Source organism: Eriocheir sinensis, chromosome 54 (genome assembly GCF_024679095.1).
Source record: "Eriocheir sinensis breed Jianghai 21 chromosome 54, ASM2467909v1, whole genome shotgun sequence".
Taxonomy (NCBI): Eukaryota; Metazoa; Arthropoda; class Malacostraca; order Decapoda; family Varunidae; genus Eriocheir; species Eriocheir sinensis.
In genome coordinates, this window is record NC_066562.1 from 5637601 (window position 1) to 5661436 (window position 23836).

Below are 23836 nucleotides of genomic sequence, written 5' to 3' on the forward strand. Positions count from 1 at the left end.
CTCTCTCTCTCTCTCTCTCTCCCCCACTTCCTCCCTTACAGCCTCTTCCTCTCATTCCTGCTCCTATCTCTTCTTCTTTCCCCCCCGCACCTCTCTCTCTCTCTCTCTCTCTCTCTCTCTCTCTCTCTCTCTCTCTCTCTCTCTCTCTCTCTCTCTCTCTCTCTCTCTCTCTCTCTCTCTCTCTCTCTCTCTCTCTCTCTCTCTCTCTCTCTCTCTCTCTCTCTCTCTCTCTCTCTCTCTCTCTCTCTCTCTCTCTCTCTCTCTCTCTCTCTCTCTCTCTCTCTCTCTCTCTCTCTCTCTCTCTCTCTCTCTCTCTCTCTCAATACTCACAGCTGGCGATCTTGATGTCACAAACTTGGGTGTCGTGAGGGAAGCGACGGAGGTTCATGGGACAAGAGTTCTGTAATTTGATCCTGTTAGAAAGACGGAGAGTATCAGTGAGGTCCCGTTCAGAAGGCGGAATGACGTAAACAACTGTCAACAAAGGAGGGTGTGGGCGTTTTAGATAGATAGATAGATACATACATTGATAGATAGATGGATAAATAGATAGAAGTTGATAGATAGTCAATTATATTACTACCTGGTACTGAAAACGATATGGCCGTCGGGGTACACTCTGAGGTACTGTTCTGGGTGGATGGAGGAGTACTGTGTCACTTTGGCGTTTTTGAAGAAGGCGTCGGGGAGCCACAGAGGATACGGGTCCAGAAGCGACACGTAGCTCACTCCCTCCAGACCTGAGAGGAGGAAGAGGACGGAAAAAATTGGATGATGATGATAAGGAGAGGGAGGAGAGGCGGTGGTGGTGGTGGAACGGGAATGATTAGAGATGACGATACGAATTAAAGAAGTTGTAGAGGAGGTGGAGGAGGAGAAGGAAGATGAGAAAGTGGATGATGAAGAGGAGGGGAAAAGAAGAGGAAGTGGAGGTGACAGTGGTGGAACGGAAGTTATTAAAGATGACAAAACGAATTAAAAAAAGGTTGTAGAAGAGATGAAGGAGGAGAACGAAGAGGAGAAAGTGGAGGATGAGAAGAAGGGAAAAGAAGAGGAGGTGGTGGAGCTGGTGGCGGTGATGGTAATGCAGGTTTGGTTAGAGAATATATTAAAAAAGGAATGGAAAGGTTTTAGAAAAGGGACAGAAGGACGAAGAGGAGAAACTGGAGGAGGAGGAGGAGGAGGAGGAGGAGAGGGTGGCAATGGTGGTGAAACAGGAAAAGGCTAAAAATGAAAATAAATAAATAGAAAAATAAAGAAAGAATGAGGGGAAATGAAAAGGTTATAGAGGAGGAGGAGGAGGAGGAGGAGGAGGAGGAGGAGAGGATGGCAATGGCGGTGGAACAGGAAAGGATAGATATGCAAAAAAATAAATAGAAAAATAATAGAGGAGAGCAAAGGAATGAATGGAACCACACACATCACAATAAACAACAACAACAACAACAACAACAACAACAACAACATGAACACCTTACCTGGCATGTCATTGTAGGCGAGTCGAGTGTCATTCCAAAGCATTCTGAACGTGATGTCAAAGTTGGCTTTCTGTGGACGAGGCAGAGGAGGAGGAGGAGGAGGAGGAGGAGGAGGAGGAGGAGGAGGAGGAGGAGGACGAGGAGGAGGAGGAGGAGGTCGAGGAGGAGGAGGAGGAGGAGGAGGAGGAAGAAAAGGCATTGTTATTAGTATTATTTAAGTATTCAAACCAGGATAAAAGAAAAGGTCAAATGAATATATAGCAGAAAAATGCAACAATAAACTATCAATCAATCAATCAATCAGAAAAAGTAGATGAAAGTAGATTAAAAGAAATATTCAGCAACTCTTCAATTTCAAAACGGAAACAAAAACAGAAAAAAAGGAAAATGAATAGATCGACAGATGGAAAAATAAATAAATCACACTATGAAGATCACGTGACACATGCTGACGTCATTATGGTCACGTGATACCCACCGTACTGACGTCATCAAGGTCACGTGACACTTACCATCTTGATGTCATCGATGTCAATGTCTCGGAAGTACACTTGCAGGGAGACCGTGGTGCCACCTGGCGGGGAAAACTATAAAGTAAACTCCATACACGTTAACTTGGTAGATAGGCCCCGCCCCCTAACCCATCATTGGCTACTCCACACGTAAGCCACGCCCCCTTTCTGATTCTGGCTGCATGTGACTGGTGGATGCTGGGAGAAATTACGGTCGGTGTTGCCAGACGCTTCCACAAGTCCCATCCTCCTCCTATCCCTTTCTATTACCCTTTCTTTCCTGTTTATCTGCAACAATAAACTATCAGTCAATCAATCAATCCTTCGATCCTTCCTCCTCCCTTCTCTTCCTCCCGAAATTGACCTCTCTTTCGGCCACTCCTCTGCACTCTTTATAGGAGCAGTAAGTAGCGGGCTTTTTTTTTTTTTTCATTATTGTTTTCTCTTTTTGTATGCCCTCGAACTGACTCCTTTGCTGTAAAAAAAAAAAAAAAAAAAAAAAAAAAACGCTCATCACTATTTCCAAAGACCGATAAGGAGATCAGTCAGGTTCTAATGAGTGTTTTTATAGGTTCACGGTACAGAAGAAGAGTCAAACTACCACCAGGGTCATTAAACTACCCCTGGAAATGGTACTGTCAGACGCTGCCCCCCTCACATCACATCACTATTCCAAATGCCGATAAGGAGATCAGTCGGGTTCTAATGAGTGTTTTTTTTAGGTTCACGGTACAGAAGAAAGGTCAAACTACCACCAGGGTCATTAAACTACCCCTGGAAATGGTACTGTTAGACGCTTCCCCACCCCTCACATCACTATTCCAAATGCCGAAGAGATCAGTCTTCTAATATGTGTTGTTTTTCTAGGTTCGAAAACAAGAAGAAGGTCAACCACCTGGGTGGTGCTTCTACCTACTGCCACAACTCCTGCGAAAGCCTTGTCAAATATTTGTGCTTGGGCGGAGAAATGTTTAAAAATATGGTCCCCCAGCTCATATCAATTATTTCCAAAGGTCAAATAGGAGATCAATTAGGTTTGAATGAGTGTTTCTTTAGGTTCACGGAATACAGAAGATGGGTCAAACTATCACTAGGGTCATTAAACTCCAAAACTCCAAGTCCTAGCCTCCCTTTCACTCCCCCTCCTCCCCACACCATCCTCCCCGCGTACCTGTTCCTGGGGGCCGTATCATTTTGTCGTAGTCTCCCCCGTGGAGTTTGTTCGATATTTCCTTCGTCGCCCGGTCTTCCGCTGCCGTAGCCTCGAGTCTGGACAAAGGGAAGGGAAGAAGGGGTATGTAAGAGTGAGGTAAGGCGTTGGGGAAGGGAATGGGAAGGGAAGGAGTTGGGGAGGGGAATGGAAGGAGTTGGGGGATGGGAAAAGAAGGAGTTGAGAAAGGGAAAGGAGAGACGTTGAGGAAGGGATGGGGAAGGTAAGGAGTTGGGGGATGGGAAAGGAAGGGAAAGGAGTTGAGGAAGGGAAGGGGAAGGAAAGGGGTTGGGAAAGGGAATGGGAAGGTAAGGAGTTGAGGAAAGGAAGGGGAAGGTAAGGAGATGGGAGAGGGAAAGGGAAAGGGAAAGGAAGGCATTGGGGAAGGGAAGAGAAGAAGGGAAGAGGATTGGGAAGGGGAAGGCAAGGAGTTAGAGAAAGGAAGGGGAAGGTAAGGTAAGGCATTGGGGAAGGGAAGGGAAGAAGGGAAGAGGATTGGAAAGGGGAAGGCAAGGAGTTAGAGAAAGGAAGGGGAAGGTTAGGTAAGGCATTGGGGAAGGGAAGGGAAGAAGGGAAGAGGATTGGGAAGGGGAAGGCAAGGAGTTAGAGAAAGGAAGGGAAGGTAAGGTAAGGCATTGGGGAAGGGAAGGGAAGAAGGGAAGAGGATTGGGAAGGGAAAGGCAAGGAGTTAGAGAAAGGAAGGGAAGGTAAGGTAAGGCGTTGGGGAAGGGAAGGGAAGAAGGGAAGAGGATTGGGAAGGGGAAGGCAAGGAGTTAGAGAAAGGAAGGGGAAGGTTAGGTAAGGCGTTGGGGAAGGGAAGGGAAGAAGGGAAGAGGATTGGGAAGGGGAAGGCAAGGAGTTAGAGAAAGGAAGGGAAGGTTAGGTAAGGCATTGGGGAAGGGAAGGGAAGAAGGGAAGAGGATTGGGAAGGGGAAGGCAAGGAGTTAGAGAAAGGAAGGGAAGGTAAGGTAAGGCGTTGGGGAAGGGAAGGGAAGAAGGGAAGGGGATTGGGTAAGGAGGGAAGGGGAAAAGATAAAAGAGGATTGGTAAAAAAAAAAAAAATAGAACTGCGATCAAATAAAAACAAACATCAACAATAAAAATAAAACAAACAAATAAAGAAAACGAAAGGAAAAATAAAGAAAAAAACATAAAACGAGAGAGAGAGTGTTAGCTCACCCTTCCGAGGCCACCAACAGGAGTAGTAAGGTCAACAGGAAGCCACCAGCCGCCATCTTGGTTTGACCTGTCACGTGACCTCACCTGCCGAAACAAACAAACAATCAAACAAATAAATAAACAGATAAGGAATAATGTGTGTGTGTGTGTGTGTGTGTGTGTGTGTGTGTGTTCAATTTTGCTTCGTCATATAACTCAAATGAGGATGGGGATCTCTCTCTCTCTCTCTCTCTCTCTCTCTCTCTCTCTCTCTCTCTCTCTCTCTCTCTCTCTCTCTCTCTCTCTCTCTCTCTCTCTCTCTCTCTCTCTCTCTCTCTCTCTCTCTCTCTCTCTCTCTCTCTCTCTCTCTCTCTCTCTCTCTTTTACAAGCTTTCCTCCTCTCTCTCTCTCTCTCTCTCTCTCTCTCTCTCTCTCTCTCTCTCTCTCTCTCTCTCTCTCTCTCTCTCTCTCTCTCTCACACACACACCTGCCCCAGCCATCAATGAAGCTAAAGTGAGTACAGCTGGCCGCGTCACTCACCTCATAGAGAGTATCATGCAAAAAACAAAAGAAAAAAGAAATAAAAGAAGAGAAAGACAACATAAATAAATCATCGTACCCTGTGAGCGTGATTATCGTGCAGTTTAAATATTGAGACGAGTAGGCTATTATGTTACTTACTATTATATACATTATTTGGGCGGGGAAGATAATTAACACAAAAAAAATAGTTGTAAAAGTGTGTATTTATGTTCTTGTATACGTACGTGGCGGACACTGTTGTATAGTGAAGTATATATATGTGAAAAAAATATATGGAAAGAGTTAAGAGTTTAAAAATAAAATTGCAATAAAAAAAATGAATAAATTATCTCTAATCATATCGCTACTACTACTACTACTACTACTACTACAACTACTACTACTATTTTTTTATACTACTACTACTACTACTACTACTAATAATAATAATAATAATAATAATAATAATAATAATAATAATAACACTGGTACCGCTTTAGTTTACCTAGTAGCCTATTCTTTTTAGTTTTTCCCTAATTCAACACTCTGGTTTCATCCTTTAACTTTTAACTTATTTATTTCATCATCACTATTATTATGCGGCTACAAGAGAGGAATAAATATCAAAGTCGGTATTCTCGGAGGCTTTCCCAAGGTCACGAAGGAGTTTAGCCGGGGTTTCAATGGTGTTTTTTTCACGTTCACGGTACAGAAGCCTTGTCAAATTATCACTAGGCTCATAAAACTACCCATGGAGAGGCTTAAAACACCCATGAAAGCCTTGTCAAATTATCACTAGGCTCACAAAACTACCCATGGAGAGGCTTAAAACACCCATGAAAATCTTGTCAAATTATCACTAGGCTCATAAAACTACCCATGGAGAGGCTTAAAACACCCATGAAAATCTTGTCAAATTATCACTAGGCTCATAAAACTACCCATGGAGAGGCTTAAAACACCCATGAAAGCCTTGTCAAATTATCACTAGGCTCATACAATTACCCATGGAGAGGCTTAAAACACCCATGAAAGCCTTGTCAAATTATCACTAGGCTCATACAATTACCCATGGAGAGGCTTAAAACACCCATGAAAGCCTTGTCAAATTATCACTAGGCTCATAAAACTACCCATGGAGAGGCTTAAAACACCCATGAAAGCCTTGTCAAATTATCACTAGGCTCATACAATTACCCATAGAGAGGCTTAAAACACCCATGAAAGCCTTGTCAAATTATCACTAGGCTCATAAAACTACCCATGGAGAGGCTTAAAACACCCATGAAAGCCTTGTCAAATTATCACTAGGCTCATAAAACTACCCATGGAGAGGCTTATAACACCCATGAAAGCCTTGTCAAATTATCACTAGGCTCATACAACTACCCATGGAGAGGCTTATAACACCCATGAAAGCCTTGTCAAATTATCACTAGGCTCATAAAACTACCCATAGAGAGGCTTATAACACCCATGAAAGCCTTGTCAAATTATCACTAGGCTCATAAAACTACCCATGGAGAGGCTTATAACACCCATGAAAGCCTTGTCAAATTATCACTAGGCTCATAAAACTACCCATGGAGAGGCTTATAACACCCATGAAAGCCTTGTCAAATTATCACTAGGCTCATAAAACTACCCAAGGAAATTATACTCAAACTCCTACAAAAGCCCTGTCAAATGTTGTTCTCAAGAGGTTTTCCAGGTTCATGGTACAGAAGCTTTGTCAAACTGTCAACAGGCTCATAAAACTATCCAAGGAAATTATACTCAAACTCCTACGAAAGCCCTGTCAAATGTTGTTCTCATGATATTTTTCCACGTTCACGATGCATAAGCCTTCTTAAACCATCAATAGGCTCATAAAACTACCTGTGGAAATACTAACACAACATCTACGAAAGCCTTGTCAAATGTTGTTCTCAAGACGGTTTTTCACGTTCATGGTGTAGAAGCCTTCTCAAACTGTCAATAGGCTCATAAAACTACCTATGGAAATACTAACACAACCTCTACGAAAACCTAGTCAAATGTTGTTCTCAAGACGGTTTTTCACGTTCATGGTGTAGAAGCCTTGTCAAACTATCAATAGGCTCATAAAATTACCTATGGAAATACTAACACAACCTCTACGAAAGCCTAGTCAAATGTTATTCTCATGATGTTTCTTTTTTTTTTTTACGTTCATGGTGCATAAGCCTTCTCAAACTGTCAATAGGCTCATAAAACTACCTATGGAAATACTAACACAACTTCCTACGAAAGCCTAGTCAAATGTTATTCTCATGATGTTTTTTTTTTTTTTTACGTTCATGGTGCATAAGCCTTCTCAAACTGTCAATAGGCTCATAAAACTACCTATGGAAATACTAACACAACTTCCTACGAAAGCCTAGTCAAATGTTATTCTCATGATGTTTTTTTTTTTTTTTTACGTTCATGGTGCATAAGCCTTCTCAAACTGTCAATAGGCTCATAAAACTACCTATGGAAATACTAACACAACCTCCTACGAAAGCCTAGTCAAATGTTATTCTTATGATGTTTTTTACGTTCATGGTGCATAAGCCTTCTCAAACTGTCAACAGGCTCATAAAACTACCCAAGGAAATGACCCAATCTCCTACGAAAGCCTAGTCAAATGTTTTCATGATGTTCTTTTACGTTCACGATGCAATAACCTTCTCAAACTGTCAATAGGCTCATAAAACTACCTATGGAAATACTAACACAACCTCCAACGAAAGCCTTGTCAAATGTTATTCTCATGATGTGTTTTTTTTACGTTCATGGTGCATAAGCCTTCTCAAACTATCAAAAGGCTCATAAAACTACCTATGGAAATACTAACACAACCTCTTACGAAAGCCTAGTCAAATGTTATTCTTATGATGTGTTTTATGTTCATGGTGCATAAGCCTTCTCAAACTATCAATAGGCTCATAAAAATACCTATGGAAATACTAACACAACCTCCTACGAAAGCCTAGTCAAATGTTATTCTTATGATGTTTTTTACGTTCATGGTGCATAAGCCTTCTCAAACTGTCAACAGGCTCATAAAACTACCTATGGAAATACTAGCACAACCTCTTACGAAAGCCTAGTCAAATGTTATTCTTATGATGTTTTTTACGTTCATGGTGCATAAGCCTTCTCAAACTGTCAACAGGCTCATAAAACTACCCAAGGAAATGACCCAATCTCCTACGAAAGCCTAGTCAAATGTTTTCATGATGTTCTTTTACGTTCACGATGCAATAACCTTCTCAAACTGTCAATAGGCTCATAAAACTACCTATGGAAATACTAACACAACCTCTTACGAAAGCCTAGTCAAATGTTATTCTTATGATGTGTTTTACGTTCATGGTGCATAAGCCTTCTCAAACTATCAATAGGCTCATAAAACTACCTATGGAAATACTAACACAACCTCCTACGAAAGCCTTGTCAAATGTGTAAGAAAGTTAGCCTACATGCGCCCAGTTGGCAACAAGCTAAAAATATATAGTGACTACAACAGCGAATGCGTCTGTTTTGTGAATTATAATATGTTTGTTTGTTTGTGGCAGAGAGAGAGAGAGAGAGAGAGAGAGAGAGAGAGAGAGAGAGAGAGAGAGAGAGAGAGAGAGAGGAGGGGAAGGGAGGGAGAGGGAAATGAGGGGAGAAGGGAAGAGGAGGAATAGGCTACGGGGGGAGAGAGAGAGAGAGAGAGAGAGAGAGAAATGAGGGAGAAGGGAAGAGGAGGAATAGAGAAGGGGAGAGAGAGAGAGAGAGAGAGAGAGAGAGAGAGGAGGAAGGAGGAGAGGAAATGAGGGGAGAAGGAAGAGGAGGAATAGGCTACGGAGAGAGAGAGAGAGAGAGAGAGAGAGGAAGGAGGAGGAAATGAGGGGAGAAGGAAGAGGAGGAATAGGCTGCAGAGAGAGAGAGGAGGAGAGGGAAATGAGGGAGAGGAGAGGAATAGGCTACAGGGAGAGAGAGAGAGAGAGAGAGAGAGGGTTCGTGTTACAGAGACAGAGCCCAAGTGTGACAAAGTTATCAACATATTTTCATTATATCTAATTGTCCCTAATTATCCACTTCCTCTTCTCTTTCTCTTTCTCTTTCTTCTTCTCCGTCTTCATTTTTTTCTTATTTCTTCTCTTTATTTCTTATGTTCTTTCTTTATTGCGATTCTTTTCCTTTATGTTCGTTATTTTTCTTCTTTTTCCTCCTTCCTATTCTTTATCTTGTTCTTTATGCCGTTATTCTTTCTTTCATCTTTTTCTTTAACTATTTTCTTCTTCTAATATTTCTTTTATATACTTTTTTGTTTTATTTTCTTTGTTTTTCTTTTGCTTTTATCTTTAATTCCTTCACCATCTGCTTCTTCTTATATTCTTTTTTTCTGTATATTAGGCTATTCCTTTTTTTTTTAACTATTACGTGTTTTCTTTTGTTTTCTTGTTTGTTTTTCCTTTTTTTCTTATTCCCTTTCTTTTAGTTTGGGTCTCATTTTTATTTCTCTTCCTTTATTCTCTCTTTTATCTTTCTTTTTCCCTGACATCTTTTTTAAAACATATTCTTCGCTTTCCTCTCTATTCCTTTCCTTTCTTCCATGTTTTATTTTCCTCCTTCCTTATTTATGCTTCTTTTTTTCCTTTATTCTCTCTCTCTCTCTCTCTCTCTCTCTCTCTCTCTCTCTCTCTCTCTCTCTCTCAGGCAGGGACGCAGGTTTACTCACATTAAGGTCATTATTAAGGTTATTATTATTATTATTATTATTATTATTATTTTATATATGCTGTTCATGGTTCTTTATCTTTACTGCTTCTATGTTTCTGCTGCAACTACTACTAGCCTACTACTACTACAACAATAACTATTAGCCTACTACTACAACTACTACTACTACTACTACTACTAATAATAATAATAATAATAATAATAATAATAATAATAATAATAATAATAATGTGAATTCTCTTTAATATATCTGCAAGTCACCTCTTTTCTACGTACAATACACCGACGTCACTGTTGTAAGGATTGATTAATGGTCTGGACATGTGGGTAACCTTCTGTCATTGGCCATGGTTGAAAAATGCCAGCTGGTGAGGCAGGAGTCAAACTTGCTTGGGTCACTGGGAACAACGCGTCTTCGCACTGACCACCTTCCCACCGCCTCGCTATCCTTTTCCTTCCTCAATCTGTATAGTATAATTTCTCCCCATTGCTACGGGTCCTATCATCCTTAATTTGTAGTGTAAGTATTTAAACAACCTTAATTTACTTTGTCCCTATTGCTACTGGTCCTAACATCATTAATTTGTAGTGTAAGTATTTTAACAACCTGACTAATTTACTTTGTTCCTATTGCTACTGGTCCTAACATCATTAATTTGTAGTGTAAGTATTTTAACAACCTGACTAATTTACTTTGTCCCTATTGCTACTGGTCCTAACATCCTTAATTTGCAGTATTAGTATTTAACCAACAAACTGGATAATTCACTTTGTCCCTATTGCTACGGGTCCTATCATCCTTAATTTGCAGTATTAGTATTTAACCAACAAACTGGATAATTCACTTTGTTCCCATTGCTACGGGTCCTAACATCCTTAATTTGTAGTATTAGTATTTAACCAACAAACTGGATAATTCTCTTTGTCCCCTTTGCTACGGGTCCTATCATCCTTAATTTGCAGTATTAGTATTTAACCAACAAACTGGATAATTCACTTTGTCCCTATTGCTACGGGTCCTATCATCCTTAATTTGCAGTATTAGTATTTAACCAACAAACTGGATAATTCACTTTGTCCCTATTGCTACGGGTCCTAACATCCTTAATTTGTAGTGTAAGTATTTAACCAACAAACTGGATAATTCACTTTGTCCCTATTGCTACGGGTCCTATCATCCTTAATTTGCAGTATTAGTATTTAACCAACAAACTGGATAATTCACTTTGTCCCCATTGCTACGGGTCCTATCATCATTAATTTGTAGTATTAGTATTTAACCAACAAACTGGATAATTCACTTTGTCCCTATTGCTACGGGTCCTATCATCATTAATTTGCAGTATTAGTATTTAACCAACAAACTGGATAATTCACTTTGTCCCCATTGCTACGGGTCCTATCATCATTAATTTGTAGTATTAGTATTTAACCAACAAACTGGATAATTCACTTTGTTTCCATAGCTACGGGTCCTATCATCTTTAATTTGTAGTGTAAGTATTTTAACAACCTGAATAATTTACTTTGTTTCCATTGAAAGGGGGCCATCTATTTGCAGTAGGTCTATATACGTACTTAATCGACAACCTGATTAGTCCACTTTGTTCCCATTAGCACCGGTCATAACATCTTTTATTTGAAGTATAAGAGTGAGTACTTTATCAAAATCATCCTCACAATACCCTTTATCCATTTAAATGCCTCGTTATCCTGCATTTGCCCTTAGATTGTAGTTCACATGTCCAGTCCCTTATGTCTACTCCCCTGACTAAATCGAGGCCTTTATTTTTTTAGCACTTGTCCCCTACCATTGTATCTTTTTAGTTTCCTGGTGCTATTTCCACATGTATCCTTAGTTGTATAATCACACTCTGTCCTGCCTGGGGGTTGGGATGGCATGCTCCTCCCTTCTCCTTTGTTGTTTTACTTGCAACAATAAACTATCAATCAATCAATCAATCGTTTATCAACACACAGGCACTATAGGCTCCCTTGGTAATCGATGGACACGTGAGGAAAAGGGGGCGTGGCATATATGTCAAGCTTACGTGAACGAATTACAATGTCAAGTGAAAAATAAAAACAATAACAATAAAAATAATAATGATGATAAAAGTAGATAAAAATAATTAAAAAGCACACGTAATACGCAAGAACCACTTATCGTATTTACGAAACGAACAATTATATATATTTAGTTTCTCTTCACAGAAAAAAAAAAATCAACTGAAACGCAAAAAAATCCACAAAATCACAGAAAAAAATGGATTAATAAGAGAGAAAGACTTACCGTGAGTGAGAGAGGGAGAGAGTGGAGAGGGAGGGAGAGAGCGACACTTCTGGAGCTAACGAAGGCGCAGGCAATTCTAAGCCAAAATAAAATTAGCAGCGTCGCCCCTCTCTCTCTCTCTCTCTCTCTCTCTCTCTCTCTCTTGTAGCTACACTCCTCCAAGGTCTACATACCCACATCTCTCTCTCTCTCTCTCTCTCTCTCTCTCTCTCTCTCTCTCTCTCTCTCTCTCTCTCTCTCTCTCTCTCTCTATTGTAGCTACCCTCCTCCAAGGTCTACTTCCCCACATCTTTCTTCTTCACTTCCGCTCTCTCTCTCTCTCTCTCTCTCTCTCTCTCTCTCTCTCTCTCTCCCCATACGGGCGCTGAGACCCCTTGTAACCTGCCTCCTCCTCTTCCTTCTCCTCCTCCTCCTCCTCCTCCTCCTCCTCCTCTTCATCTTCTTCTATCATATCTTCCTTTCATCTTCCAACTCCTTATCACACTACTACTTCCTTTCTTGCCTCCTCCTCCTCCTCCTCCTCCTCTTCCCCTTCCTTCTCCATCTTTTAGTATCTCCGCACTCATCCTACAAATCCCAGCTGCCCTTCCTCCCCTCAGCATTGCCGCAGCCGCCCTTACCTCCTCAAGAGTGGATGGGCTTTTATCAATGGGTGGGTCGCCGTCTGCTATGTGTAAGTCAGCGGTTGGGAGGGCCCCCTGGGAGATTGGTAGGGTGGGCGATGTAACGCGGCCCCCTGAGTATGCCCCCGATGGTTGACTGATTGATTACTACTATTAAAACCTACTAACAACAACAATAATAATAATAATAATAATAATAATAATAATGATGATAATAATAATAATAATAATAATAATAATAATAATAAGTGTGGAAAAAGAAGATGAAATGAAGAAGAGGAAAAAGAAAAGAAGAAAAAATGAAGAAAAGAGGAAGAAGAAAATAAAGAAAAAGAAGAGGAAGAAAAAAGAAGTAAATAATGAAAAAAAGAAGAGGAAGAAGAAAAGAAGAAGTAGAAGGAAAAGAAATGAAGAAAAAAGAGGAAGAAGAAAAAAAGAATGAAGAAAAGAAGAAGAAAAAGAAAAAACACATTCTAAAGACATAATGAAGCCAAGTAGAACAAAAAAACAAACAAATATACAACAGAAAATGCAAATCTCCGAAGCTTTACCTAATACCCGCATCTAGTACTGGAGCCATTCTTCAAAAGCCTAATATGGCAGATAAGTGACTTTTATAACTCTCTCTCTCTCTCTCTCTCTCTCTCTCTCTCTCTCTCTCTCTCTCTCTCTCTCTCTCTCTCTCTATCTATCTATCTATCTATCTATCTATCTATCTATCTATATCTATATCTCTTTCTATCTATTTAACTATCTATATCTATCTATCTTTCAATCTCTTCCTTATCTTCTTTCCTTTTTTCCCTTCCCTCCCCCTTTCACTCCTTCCTTTCCTCTCATTCCTCTTCCTCCCCTCTCACTAACCTAACTCTCCCTCTCTTTCCCTCCATCTTCCCTTTCCCTTTCCCCTCTTCCTCCCCTCTCCTCATTCCCCTTCTTCCTCACCACACTCTCCCATGAAGACCCGGTTAATCTTCCCTGTGGCCTTTTTTTTTCTACAACAAAGGAGACAGCTCAAGGGCACACAAAAAAGGAAACAATAATGAAAAAAAAGCCCGCTACTCGCTGCTCCTAAAAAGAATCCAGAGAGGTGGCCGAAAGAGGGATCAATTTCGGCCTTGGGATATAGTCGTGTTGGGATTTTCATGGATTGTTTTGTGATACCGGATATAGTTTTGCACGACCTCTGTATTCTGAACGAGGAAAACACTATGAAAACCCGGGTAACCTTAATTCTCTGTGGCCTTGGAAACTATAGTGGTAACGGGAACCCATATCCTGTGAACGGGAACTCATAACTTGTGAACGGGAACCCATAACTTGTGAACGGGAACCCATAACTTGTGAACGGAAACCCATAACTTGTGAAAGGGAACCCGTAACTTGTGAACGGAAACCCATAACATGTGAACGGGAACCCATAACTTGTGAGCGGGAACCCATAACTTGTGAACGGGAACCCATAACTTGTGAACGGGGACTCATAACTTGTGAACGGGAACCCATAACTTGTGAACGGAAACCCATAACTTGTGAACGGGAACCCATAACTTGTGAACGGGAACCCATAACTTGTGAACGGAAACCCATAACTTGTGAACGGAAACCCATAACTTGTGAACGGGAACCCATAACTTGTGAACGGGAACCCGTGACTTGTTTTGTGATACCGGTGATCGTTTTACATGACCTCTGCATTCTGAGCGAGGAAAACAACCATGAAAACCCGGGTAACCTTAATTCTCTGTGGCCTTGGGAACTAGCCGTAACGTTTTAAGCTAAGTCTATATACACCAAGTCAAGTCATACGCAGGTTTGTGGGAGGAGACACGGCCGAGGCGTGGTTTATGCGTGACACTGCTTGGAGACAAACTAGAGAATGTAGAAACAGGGATTTAGAGAAAATGAGGAAAGGCGGACTAATTTAAATCAATCACTTCAACATGCTCCCTCTCACATCCCACACCGCCGTTTGTAGGCAGTGGCATTACAGTCACGCAATAGCACAATAAAAAGACATATTTTTCGTCAGTGGCTTGCCTGAACGCGCTGTGAAAGAAGGCGAGAATATACATCCATGGTGCACATACGGCCCCAACTTTAGTCACCCCTGAGCTGGCGGGTATTTTTTTTTTGCTTCAAGTGACGTCATCCCGCTGCTCCGCCCCAAAACCGCCTCCTGCGCTTCCCGGTCGCAGTTTTGAAGCAGTGTGACTTGACTTGGTATATACAGACTTAGGTTTTAAGAATAAGGATTAAGGACCCAGGCTTTTCAAGTGGGTACAAAAAATAAGAGGCTTGATTACGAAATGCGTGGCGTTAAACTCAAAAACGTTCAGTGTGCCAAGAACCTTAGACTCATACAAAAGCAAGATGGACAACCACGTACTCCCTTCACCTTAATATACGCTAAAGTAGAAACACAAAATCATGGTGACCCTTTGTCTTGATATAACTTCACTTAGGCACCTTGTCTGGGCCATAGAATCGATTTGGTCTGAATATCTATGCAGATCTATGTAAATCCTCCCCTTCAGGCACACTTCAAACAGGCGTGGGGTGCGTCAGGGCAGCGAGGATGTGCTTGGCCAGAAGGGAAGTGTGTGCTTTTGGCGCCAATAGAGGACGTCATGGGTACAATCAACGGCACCTCTTTTGTTTTCCTTCCTGTCTCTCCCTCCTCACGCGATGCTGGGGGCTCTTTGGTTGTTTGTGTGCTGAAGCAAATGAGAGAATTATAGAAGCCATGAAGAGTTTTCTGGAAAAGATGTGATGTGTAAGAAATAGGGAATAGGATGATTTGTAATGGATACTGCTCGTTTTGTTTTCATTTTTACAGGGTGTGCCGATATGAAGGCCTGACTCTCCAACGGGTCATCTGTACAGCAAGAGCAAGAGCAAGAGCATAGCCTACTGGCCTCCGTGTGTGCGTGTGTGTGTGCCAATTAAGCGGTTTTCTCTCCGTTTCTTTTTATTCATTCGCTTTAGTGATTTCATCTTCCTATCATACTTTCCTACCCCCTCCACAGTCCTTTTTACCCTTCCTTTCGTTATTTCCCATCTCCCTTCTTCCTTATCCTTTCCACCTAGCTCCTTCCCCTCTCTGTACATCCCTATTTCTCTGTCTCTTCAGCACCCATCTTTCTTTCCTTCCCTTCTCTTTCTTCTTTATTTCCTATCTCCCTTCTTCCTTTTTCTTATCTTTTCCCATCTTCTTCCCTTTCATCCATCTCTGGTTCCTTCTCTCCTTACGCACCCATTCTTTCCTTCCTCCCCTCTCTTCCTCAGACTCTATCCTTCTCCCTTTCTTACTTTATTTCCTATCTCCTTTTTTTTCTTCCCATTTTCTTTTCCCATCTTCTTCCCCTTCCTCCATTCCTACTTCTCTCTCTCTTTACGCATTCTTCTTTCCTTCTCTCTCTCTCTCTCTCTCTCTCTCTCTCTCTCTCTCTCTCTCTCTCTCTCTCTCTCTCATACGCATGCACATTCACACACACACACACACACACACTTCCCACAGCCGCTCAGCATCTCACATGACGGAGAGGCAAGTGCATTAACTGGGCGAGGGTGGCAAAAAACATCTGTGGGGAGGCTCAACGAGGGTCGACGAAGGGGGTATGTTGACAAGAGCGGGCGAGGAAGGGGGATGATTCTGTGTGTGTGCTTGTGTAGTCTTTTTACGAGCGTGTCCGCGTGTGTGTGTATGTGTGACGGATAGATAGATAGATAGATAGATAGAGGGAGAGGCAGAGAAAGAGGAAGGGGCCGGCCGGGTCGTCATAGTAGTAGTGTTTCTTAGTGAGACACAAAAACAATGAGAGTTGTTAAAAGGAGTAACCATATATATGTGAACTGAACTTGATCTCTCCCCGCTGTGGTTGAGAACTTGAGAGGACGAAGAGGAGGAGGAGGAGGAGGAGGGGGCAAAACAAGGATGTAGTAGGGAAGATGAAAAGAAGGGAATGATAAAGAAGAAGAAGAAGAAAAAGAAAAAAAGAGGAAGATGATTATGAGGATGATAAAAGAAGAACCATATGATGATGAGGATGATGAGGCGAAGAAGAAAAAGAAAAAGAAGACCATCAACAACAACAACAACAACAAAACAAGTACAAAACGAAGAAGAGGAGGAAAAGGAGGAGGAGGAGAAGAGGACGCGAGTGTGGGAGGAACGAGTGCTTTAATTCTTGCCACTAAATAGAAGCAACTTGGTACCCCCAGAATGCATAAGAGTGGTAACATGGACACCACTTGCAACTTAACATGTAAAGGCCACGACACCGCATCCTCCTCTCAAAAATATGCTTTCCTTTGTATCTTTCCTGATGCTGATAACTTCTCGCATATATGTAGTGAAGGTTTTTATCAGTTTTATTCATTCTCTTTTCAATTTCAGTCTTTCATCTCAACTTTTTTTCACTCTCTTTTCAATTTCAGTCTTTCATCTCAACTTTTATTCACTTTTTTTTTTTCAATTTCAGTCTTTCATCTACTTGCAGCAATAAACTATCAGTCAATCAATCTCAAGCTTTATCACTTTTATTCACACTCTTTTCAATTTCAGTTTTTCATCTCAAGCTTTATATTAACACTTTTATTCACTCTCTTTTCAATTTCAGTCTTTTATCTCAAGCTTTAACACTTTTATTCACACTTTTCAATTTCAGTCTTTCATCTCAAGCTTTATATTAACACTTTTATTCACTCTCTTTTCAATTTCAGTCTTTCATCTCAAGCTTTAACACTTTTATTCACTCTCTTTTCAATTTCAGTCTTTCATCTCAAGCTTTATATTAACACTTTTATTCACTCTCTTTTCAATTTCAGTCTTTCATCTCAAGCTTTAACACTTTTATTCACATTCTTTTCAATTTCAGTCTTTCATCTCAAGCTTTAACACTTTTATTCACTCTCTTTTCAATTTCAGTCTTTCATCTCAAGCTTTAACACTTTTATTCACATTCTTTTCAATTTCAGTCTTTCATCTCAAGCTTTAACACTTTTATTCACACTCTTTTCAATTTCAGTCTTTCATCTCAAGCTTTAACACTTTTATTCACATTCTTTTCAATTTCAGTCTTTCATCTCAAGCTTTAACACTTTTATTCACATTCTTTTCAATTTCAGTCTTTCATCTCAAGCTTTAACACTTTTATTCACACTCTTTTCAATTTCAGTCTTTCATCTCAAGCTTTAACACTTTTATTCACTCTCTTTTCAATTTCAGTCTTTTATCTCAAGCTTTAACACTTTTATTCACACTCTTTTCAATTTCAGTCTTTCATCTCAAGCTTTATATTAACACTTTTATTCAATCTCTTTTCAATTTCAGTATTTCATCTAGCTTAAACTGATGTACATATTATACACGAAGATCTAAATTATTTTCTCTATGCACTGACTTTCTTATACTGCTATAATTGTCTTTTTATGCACTTCTTTAAGACAACATATGCCACTATCACATTATTAATTTTCTATCAAGCATAAACATAAATATGATCTGCCTAAGCCCAGCGAAGCCGAATTCAAAACATGTATTCACGCATTCATTCATTCACTTCCTCTCCCACTCCACTAACCTTGGGATGAGGGAGTTGGAGGCTACATATACATTTGGCATGGCTGTCCCCTAACCGTCCGTGGCGATGCACTTGGTTGGTTAGGCCGTCCATCACGCTGATATCTACAGGAAGAAGAGGGCAAATATGTTAAGAGAGAGAGAGAGAGAGAGAGAGAGAGAGAGAGAGAGAGAGAGAGAGAGAGAGAGAGAGAGAAGGATGATGATGATGAGGTCGTTCCCTGTAAAAATAGATCAGTGTAGCAAAAAATAAAACGTAGAGTATCAGTAAAAATATATATATAAAACTACGTAGTAAAAATAATATGGGTTGTTAAAGATCAGTAAAAAATAGATCAGAGCATGACTACTACTACTATTATTACTACAGTTACTACTACTACAACAACAACTTCTACTACTACAACTAATGATAATAGTAATAAGTAATGCGACCCCGTTGAGAAGGCGATAAACAAACACAGCTGGGCGCGTCAAAACAAAAACAAACACTTGTTGACCATCAGGAAACGTTCATTACTTCTGCCGTCTCGTATATTAGAAGGTACGTGGGCGCAAGATTTAAGTGTATTCTGCATTCTCACGCAAAATACTGAACCCCGTTATTAATATAATGTTAAGGAGGCAAATAAATGAGTTGTTATGACTTAAAACCATTATAATATGTATTCTTTAAGTGGTATACTGAGCCCCTTGAGTGAAATAGTTAAATAGAAGAACGGACGAGTTGTTATCGGCTAAAAGACACTAATATGTATTCTTTTACGTAATATACTAGACTTCATGAGTAAAATAAGGTTAAAGATGAATAGATATGAGTTGTTATCGGCTAAAAACTACTGTATTCAGCATTTTAACGTAATATACTGAGAACCATGAATGATACAGTGAGCTAAAAAGTACTGTATTAAGCATTTTAACATAATATACTGAGAACCACGAATGATATAATGTTAAGTAGACAAATAGAAGAGTTATGAGCTAAAAAAAACACTATTATGTATTTTAACGTAATGTAATTAACCCCTTTACCTGGCAGCAGCGACGGGCCAAATTTGTGGCTTTACCATGTAGCAGCGACGGGCCAAATATGTGCCATGATATAAACCCCAAAAAATAGATGATACATAAACTGACCACAAATGCTTTGATATATATTATGAAATGGTTTGTGAGTGATGATCTTTTCTTATTTTTTTCGCTTAGAGGGGCCTTTAGAAACACGATCCCCGCTGCTACCGGGTTATGTAATAGTGTAAATAGGAGAATGAATGGGTAGTTATAAGCACCACAAGTAATGTAGTCATAGTGTTTGGTAGACAAATACAGGAATTGTTAGAAGCTAAAACCAATGTATTATTATTATATATTTTTAACATAATATGATGAGTCCAATGAATGATACAATAGGCAGAGAAATATATCAGTAGTTATAAGCTAAAACTACTAATATTATGCTATACTCTACTTATGCCATTGAGGAAAATAAGGTTGAATAGATAAAGAAATGAATTATGAGTTCTAAAACCAATGTATTTATATGTATTTTTAATGTAATACCATAAGCCCTATGAATAATACACTAAGTAGGCAAATATATGCATTGTTATGAGCAAAATTCACTGTGTATAAGTCGCCATGTGTGTTGAATGTAATAAGACAGGCCCAATGAATAATATAAGTAGACAAATATATGAGTTCTTATGAGCCAAATTCACTGTAATATAAGCCACCATTTATGTTGAATGTTTGGACATGTAAAGAGAGCAGGGGAGGATACAGTGCTGGGAGTTTTGGAGAGATTGGAGGTAGAAGGAAGGAGACCAGTTGGTAGACCTAGGAAAACGTGGAGAAGGTGTATACAGGAAGAATTTAGCATTGATGGGACTGGATGAGCATCGGGCAGAAGACAGAGTAGAATGGAGGAGAGTCATAAAGTGTCCAACCGCTCAGGAAGAGTGAAAATGGACAGTAAACGAAATGATGATGATGATGATATGTTGAATGTAATATGACAGGCCTAATGAATAATGTAAGCAGATAAATATGAGCAGTCATGAGCCAAATTCACTAGTATTTTTTTTTTTTTTTTTTTACATCAAAGAAAACAGCTCAAGGGCAACAAAAAGTGGGAAAAAAAGCCCGCTACTCGCCGCTCCCATAAAAGACAAAAGTAAAGAGTAGCCAAAAGAAAGGTCAGTTTCATAGCTGCCATGTATGTTGAATGTAATAAAACAGGCTCAATGAATGATATAAATAATACAAACGAGAAGTTGAGCTAAAAAAATGTAAAAAAAACACTATCATGCATCCTGTGTCTTACAAAAATAGCCGATTCAGGAGAGGAAGAATTAGTCCATCACCATCTTTTGGCAACTTAATACTTTTGTCTTTGTGGGAACAGTGATTAGCGGGCTTTTTATTTTACATCTTTTTTTTGTTGTCCTTGAGCGGTTTCCTTAACTGTAAAAAAAAAAAAAAAAAGTTAAATTCTAAACAGCGTCACTACTGCGTGGATTGAGGCAGTGACGCAGACTTAGCAATGACTTGTGTTTCGCCCACAGATGTGATTCATTCGGCCTGATTAAAGGACTGCTCAACCTTTATACCTTGCCCTCTCTCCCCCCCCTTGTGTGGTTATGCCTGATTAAGTTAGAGGAGAGGGTGACGTGCTGGAGGGGTTTGCTATCATTGTACTTCTTTTCTTAATGTTTTTCTACTTTTCTTACTTCTTTCTTTCTATTCTTTATGCCTCAGAGCAGTGTACCTATTCTTTATATCTTTATGATCCCCTGAGGTGTTAGGTTAGAGGGGCCTTAGGGTGGCTTACTAGGAACTTCTTATTTTTACAGCAAAGGAAGCAGCTCAAGGGTAAAAAATTAATAAAAAACAAAAAGCCTGCTAGCACTGCTCCTATAATAGAAAGTAAAGAGAGGTCAATTTCTTTTACATAATATATACTAGACTTCATGAGTAAAATAAGGTTAAGTAGATGAATAGAAGAGTTGTTATCGGCTAAAAACTACTGTATTAAGCATTTTAACCCGGTAGCAGCGACGTGCCAAATTTGTGGCTTTAGCGTGTAGCAGCGACGTGCCAAATTTGTGGCTTTAGCGTGTAGCAGCGACGTGCCAAATTTGTGGCTTTAGCGTGTAGCAGCGACGTGCCAAATTTATGCCAAAAATAGATGATACATAAATTGATCACAAATGCTTTGATATATATTATGAAATGGCTTGTGTGAGTGATGATTTTTTTCCTCATTTTTCTCGCTTAGAGGGACCATTAAGAAACATGATCCTCGCTGCTACCGGGTTAACGTAATATACCGAGAACCATGAATGATATAATGAGCTAAAAACTACTGTATTAAGCATTTTAACATATTATACTGAGAACCATGAATGATACAATGTTAAGTAGACAAACAGAAGAGTCTTGATACTCCTCTCTCCAACTGATACTCTATTCTCACTCTCTTATATGCTTCAGAGCGAAATAAAACCACTATTATGACATTATTATTTCTTTATGATTTGGGTGATTCTACAACTAAACTTCAACTATCATCACTCTCCTTCATTCCCTTCCTCTCCCTCCTTCCTTCTCATCCCTTTCATTCTATTCCCTGTCAACGAAGACCACATTCAGAATTCGACTAATCCCATCTGCATATCATAACCTGAGGGATCGTGACCTTAACACCGCATGCATAGTAAAGTACCCCCCGCCTCCTGTATTATTCAAACTCCATTAACATATTAGGGATTTTTCTTAGTTTGTGTACAAGTAATGATGGTGGTGGTAGGGGGGCAGGGGAGGAATAGGGGAAGTAGTAGTAGTAGTAGTAGTAGTAGTAGTAGTAGTAGTAGTAGTGGTAATAGTAGTAGTAGTAGTAGTAATAGTGGTAATAGTAGTAGTAGTAGTAGTAGTAGTAGTAATATTCAAGTTGTAAAAGGCACTCACTCTAATGTAGTTTATCAAGATCAACTCAAGGAAACAGACCCACTCTCTCTCACCCCCAAACATCAACGAACTGCCTCACCCACACTCATCCACCAATCACAAGCAAGGATGAGGAGGAGGGGGCAGGGCCTATCCTTAACTGGAGCCAATAGAAACAGTGAGAAGATGGGAGGGGACTTAAAGAGGGGAGAGGGAGCCTTGTGCACTACCATCATAGGAGACAAGGGACAGCATGGCAGGAGGGAGTAGGGTGATTCTAACAGGATTCTAGATACTAATAAGATTTTAGATAATAGGACATACATAGCATCCAACTTCACACTCAGTAGTAGGAAGGGAGGTCATTGAGAGGGAATTTTACTTGTTTTTCAGTCCTCCATTTCTTTTTTTTTTTTTTTTTACAGCAAAGGAGTCAGTTCAAGGGCAAAAAAAAAAAGGAAACAGATATGAAAAAAAAGCCTGCTACTCACTGCTCCTGCTCACTACTGCGACTCCACTGTTTACTTAACCTGGTAGCAGTGGGGATCATGTTTCTTAATGGTCCCCACAAGCGAGAAAAATGAGAAAAAATCACCCCTCACACAAACCATTTCATAATATATATCAAAGCATTTGTGATCAACTTATGTATCATCTATTTTTGGGGGTTTAAATCATGGCACAAATTTGGCCCGTCGCTGCTACACGGTAAAGCCACAAATTTGTCCCATCGCTGCTACCGGGTTAACAATCGGTAGTAGAAAGGGAGGCCACAGAGGACATATTGTTGGTATTCTTCTTAACCCTTCATTTGCCTGTCGTGCAGATTGGTGATAGCGCTTCAAGTATCCGAGTCTCTTAGGTCATTATTCTCAGATGCTTTTGCCTCCCACATCAACTATTTCCACAGGCCAAAAAGGAGATTAATCAGGTTCTAAGGAGTGTTTTTGTAGTTTAGTGATACAGGAAAAGGGTCAAACTTCCACCAGGGTCGTAAAACTACCAATGGAAATACCCAGAAATCCCACGAAAGCCTTGTAATATGTGTGTGCTTGGCCGCCGAAATGTTTAAGAATATGGTCCTTACAATCTTCGGCTCTTTGCAGGAAGGGTGGCCGGGGCATGGCAAGCAATGTGATAGTGCTGCATCCACCCCCCTGCAGGAAGGCACTGCTGGGGGAGCTGAAGGAGGAGGGCGGCACCTTCTACCTGCGGGGAAAGCGCATCACATACATTGACATCATCGGCACTGTCATCAGCATCCTGAACAAGGCCAAGCGGACAGTATTGGAGGTGGACGACAACACCGCCATCATCCGGTGCGTCACCTTCGACAGCGATGATGAGGAGGTCAGCTGTGAGACCAACAGTGAGGATTCTGAGGATGCGGCCGTACCTGATGGCTTGCCCCGGCGACTCTGGGAGCAGGACAAACCGGAGACACCGAGTGAGTTTTTCATGAGACTGGCGGGGCGACGGCGGCCAATCAAACTCGGGGACCTGGTCAATGTTACTGGCCGCCTCAATGTCTTCTATGACCGCTGGCAGATCATCACGTGCAGTGTGGTGCGTGTGAAGGACTGCAACGCTGAGTGGTTCCGCATCAGGGAGATCGAGGCCCAGCGCAAGGCTCTCAAGGAACGTTAGCTTGGTATTCTTGGACGCTGGCTTTGTCTCCTTGGAAAGGCATTTCATACATACAGGAGACAGACAAAAGACCCATAGTCCATCCAACCCCATTAGGGAAAATAAAGATGTTAAAGGAAAAGAAGAAGTA

The 23836-nt window shown here is 40.5% G+C and overlaps 2 protein-coding genes across 3 annotated transcripts in view; one reads left to right on the forward strand and one right to left on the reverse strand.

Moving 5' to 3' along the window:
* LOC126983612 (glutamate-gated chloride channel-like) overlaps nucleotides 1-12036 on the reverse strand; it is a 19303-nt gene extending 7267 nt beyond the window's left edge. The window contains exons 1-7 of the mRNA XM_050836445.1: nucleotides 11908-12036; nucleotides 4380-4463; nucleotides 3162-3259; nucleotides 1991-2052; nucleotides 1479-1548; nucleotides 584-740; nucleotides 331-413 (exon numbers count right to left, since the gene is read on the reverse strand). Of these exons, the coding sequence (XP_050692402.1) occupies nucleotides 331-413; nucleotides 584-740; nucleotides 1479-1548; nucleotides 1991-2052; nucleotides 3162-3259; nucleotides 4380-4435 (526 nt within the window). The 5' untranslated portion in view covers nucleotides 4436-4463; nucleotides 11908-12036. The remainder of the gene's footprint in view (nucleotides 1-330; nucleotides 414-583; nucleotides 741-1478; nucleotides 1549-1990; nucleotides 2053-3161; nucleotides 3260-4379; nucleotides 4464-11907) is intronic.
* A 6490-nt stretch (nucleotides 12037-18526) lies between these two features.
* Nucleotides 18527-23836, forward strand: LOC126983615 (uncharacterized). 2 transcript variants are annotated; one of them, XM_050836448.1, is made up of 2 exons: nucleotides 18527-18658; nucleotides 23166-23836. In XM_050836448.1, exon 2 carries the CDS (start codon nucleotides 23182-23184, stop codon nucleotides 23704-23706), a length of 525 nt encoding a protein of 174 aa, XP_050692405.1. In that variant the 5' UTR covers nucleotides 18527-18658; nucleotides 23166-23181; the 3' UTR covers nucleotides 23707-23836. The 2 variants fall into 2 exon arrangements, with proteins under 2 accessions (XP_050692405.1, XP_050692406.1); XM_050836449.1 differs by lacking the exon at nucleotides 18527-18658 and adding an exon at nucleotides 22306-22330.

Excerpts from the sequence above, each read along its gene's own strand:
- LOC126983615 (XM_050836448.1), top strand. The coding sequence starts at position 23,182 with ATGGCAAGCAATGTGATAGTGCTGCATCCACCCCCCTGCAGGAAGGCA.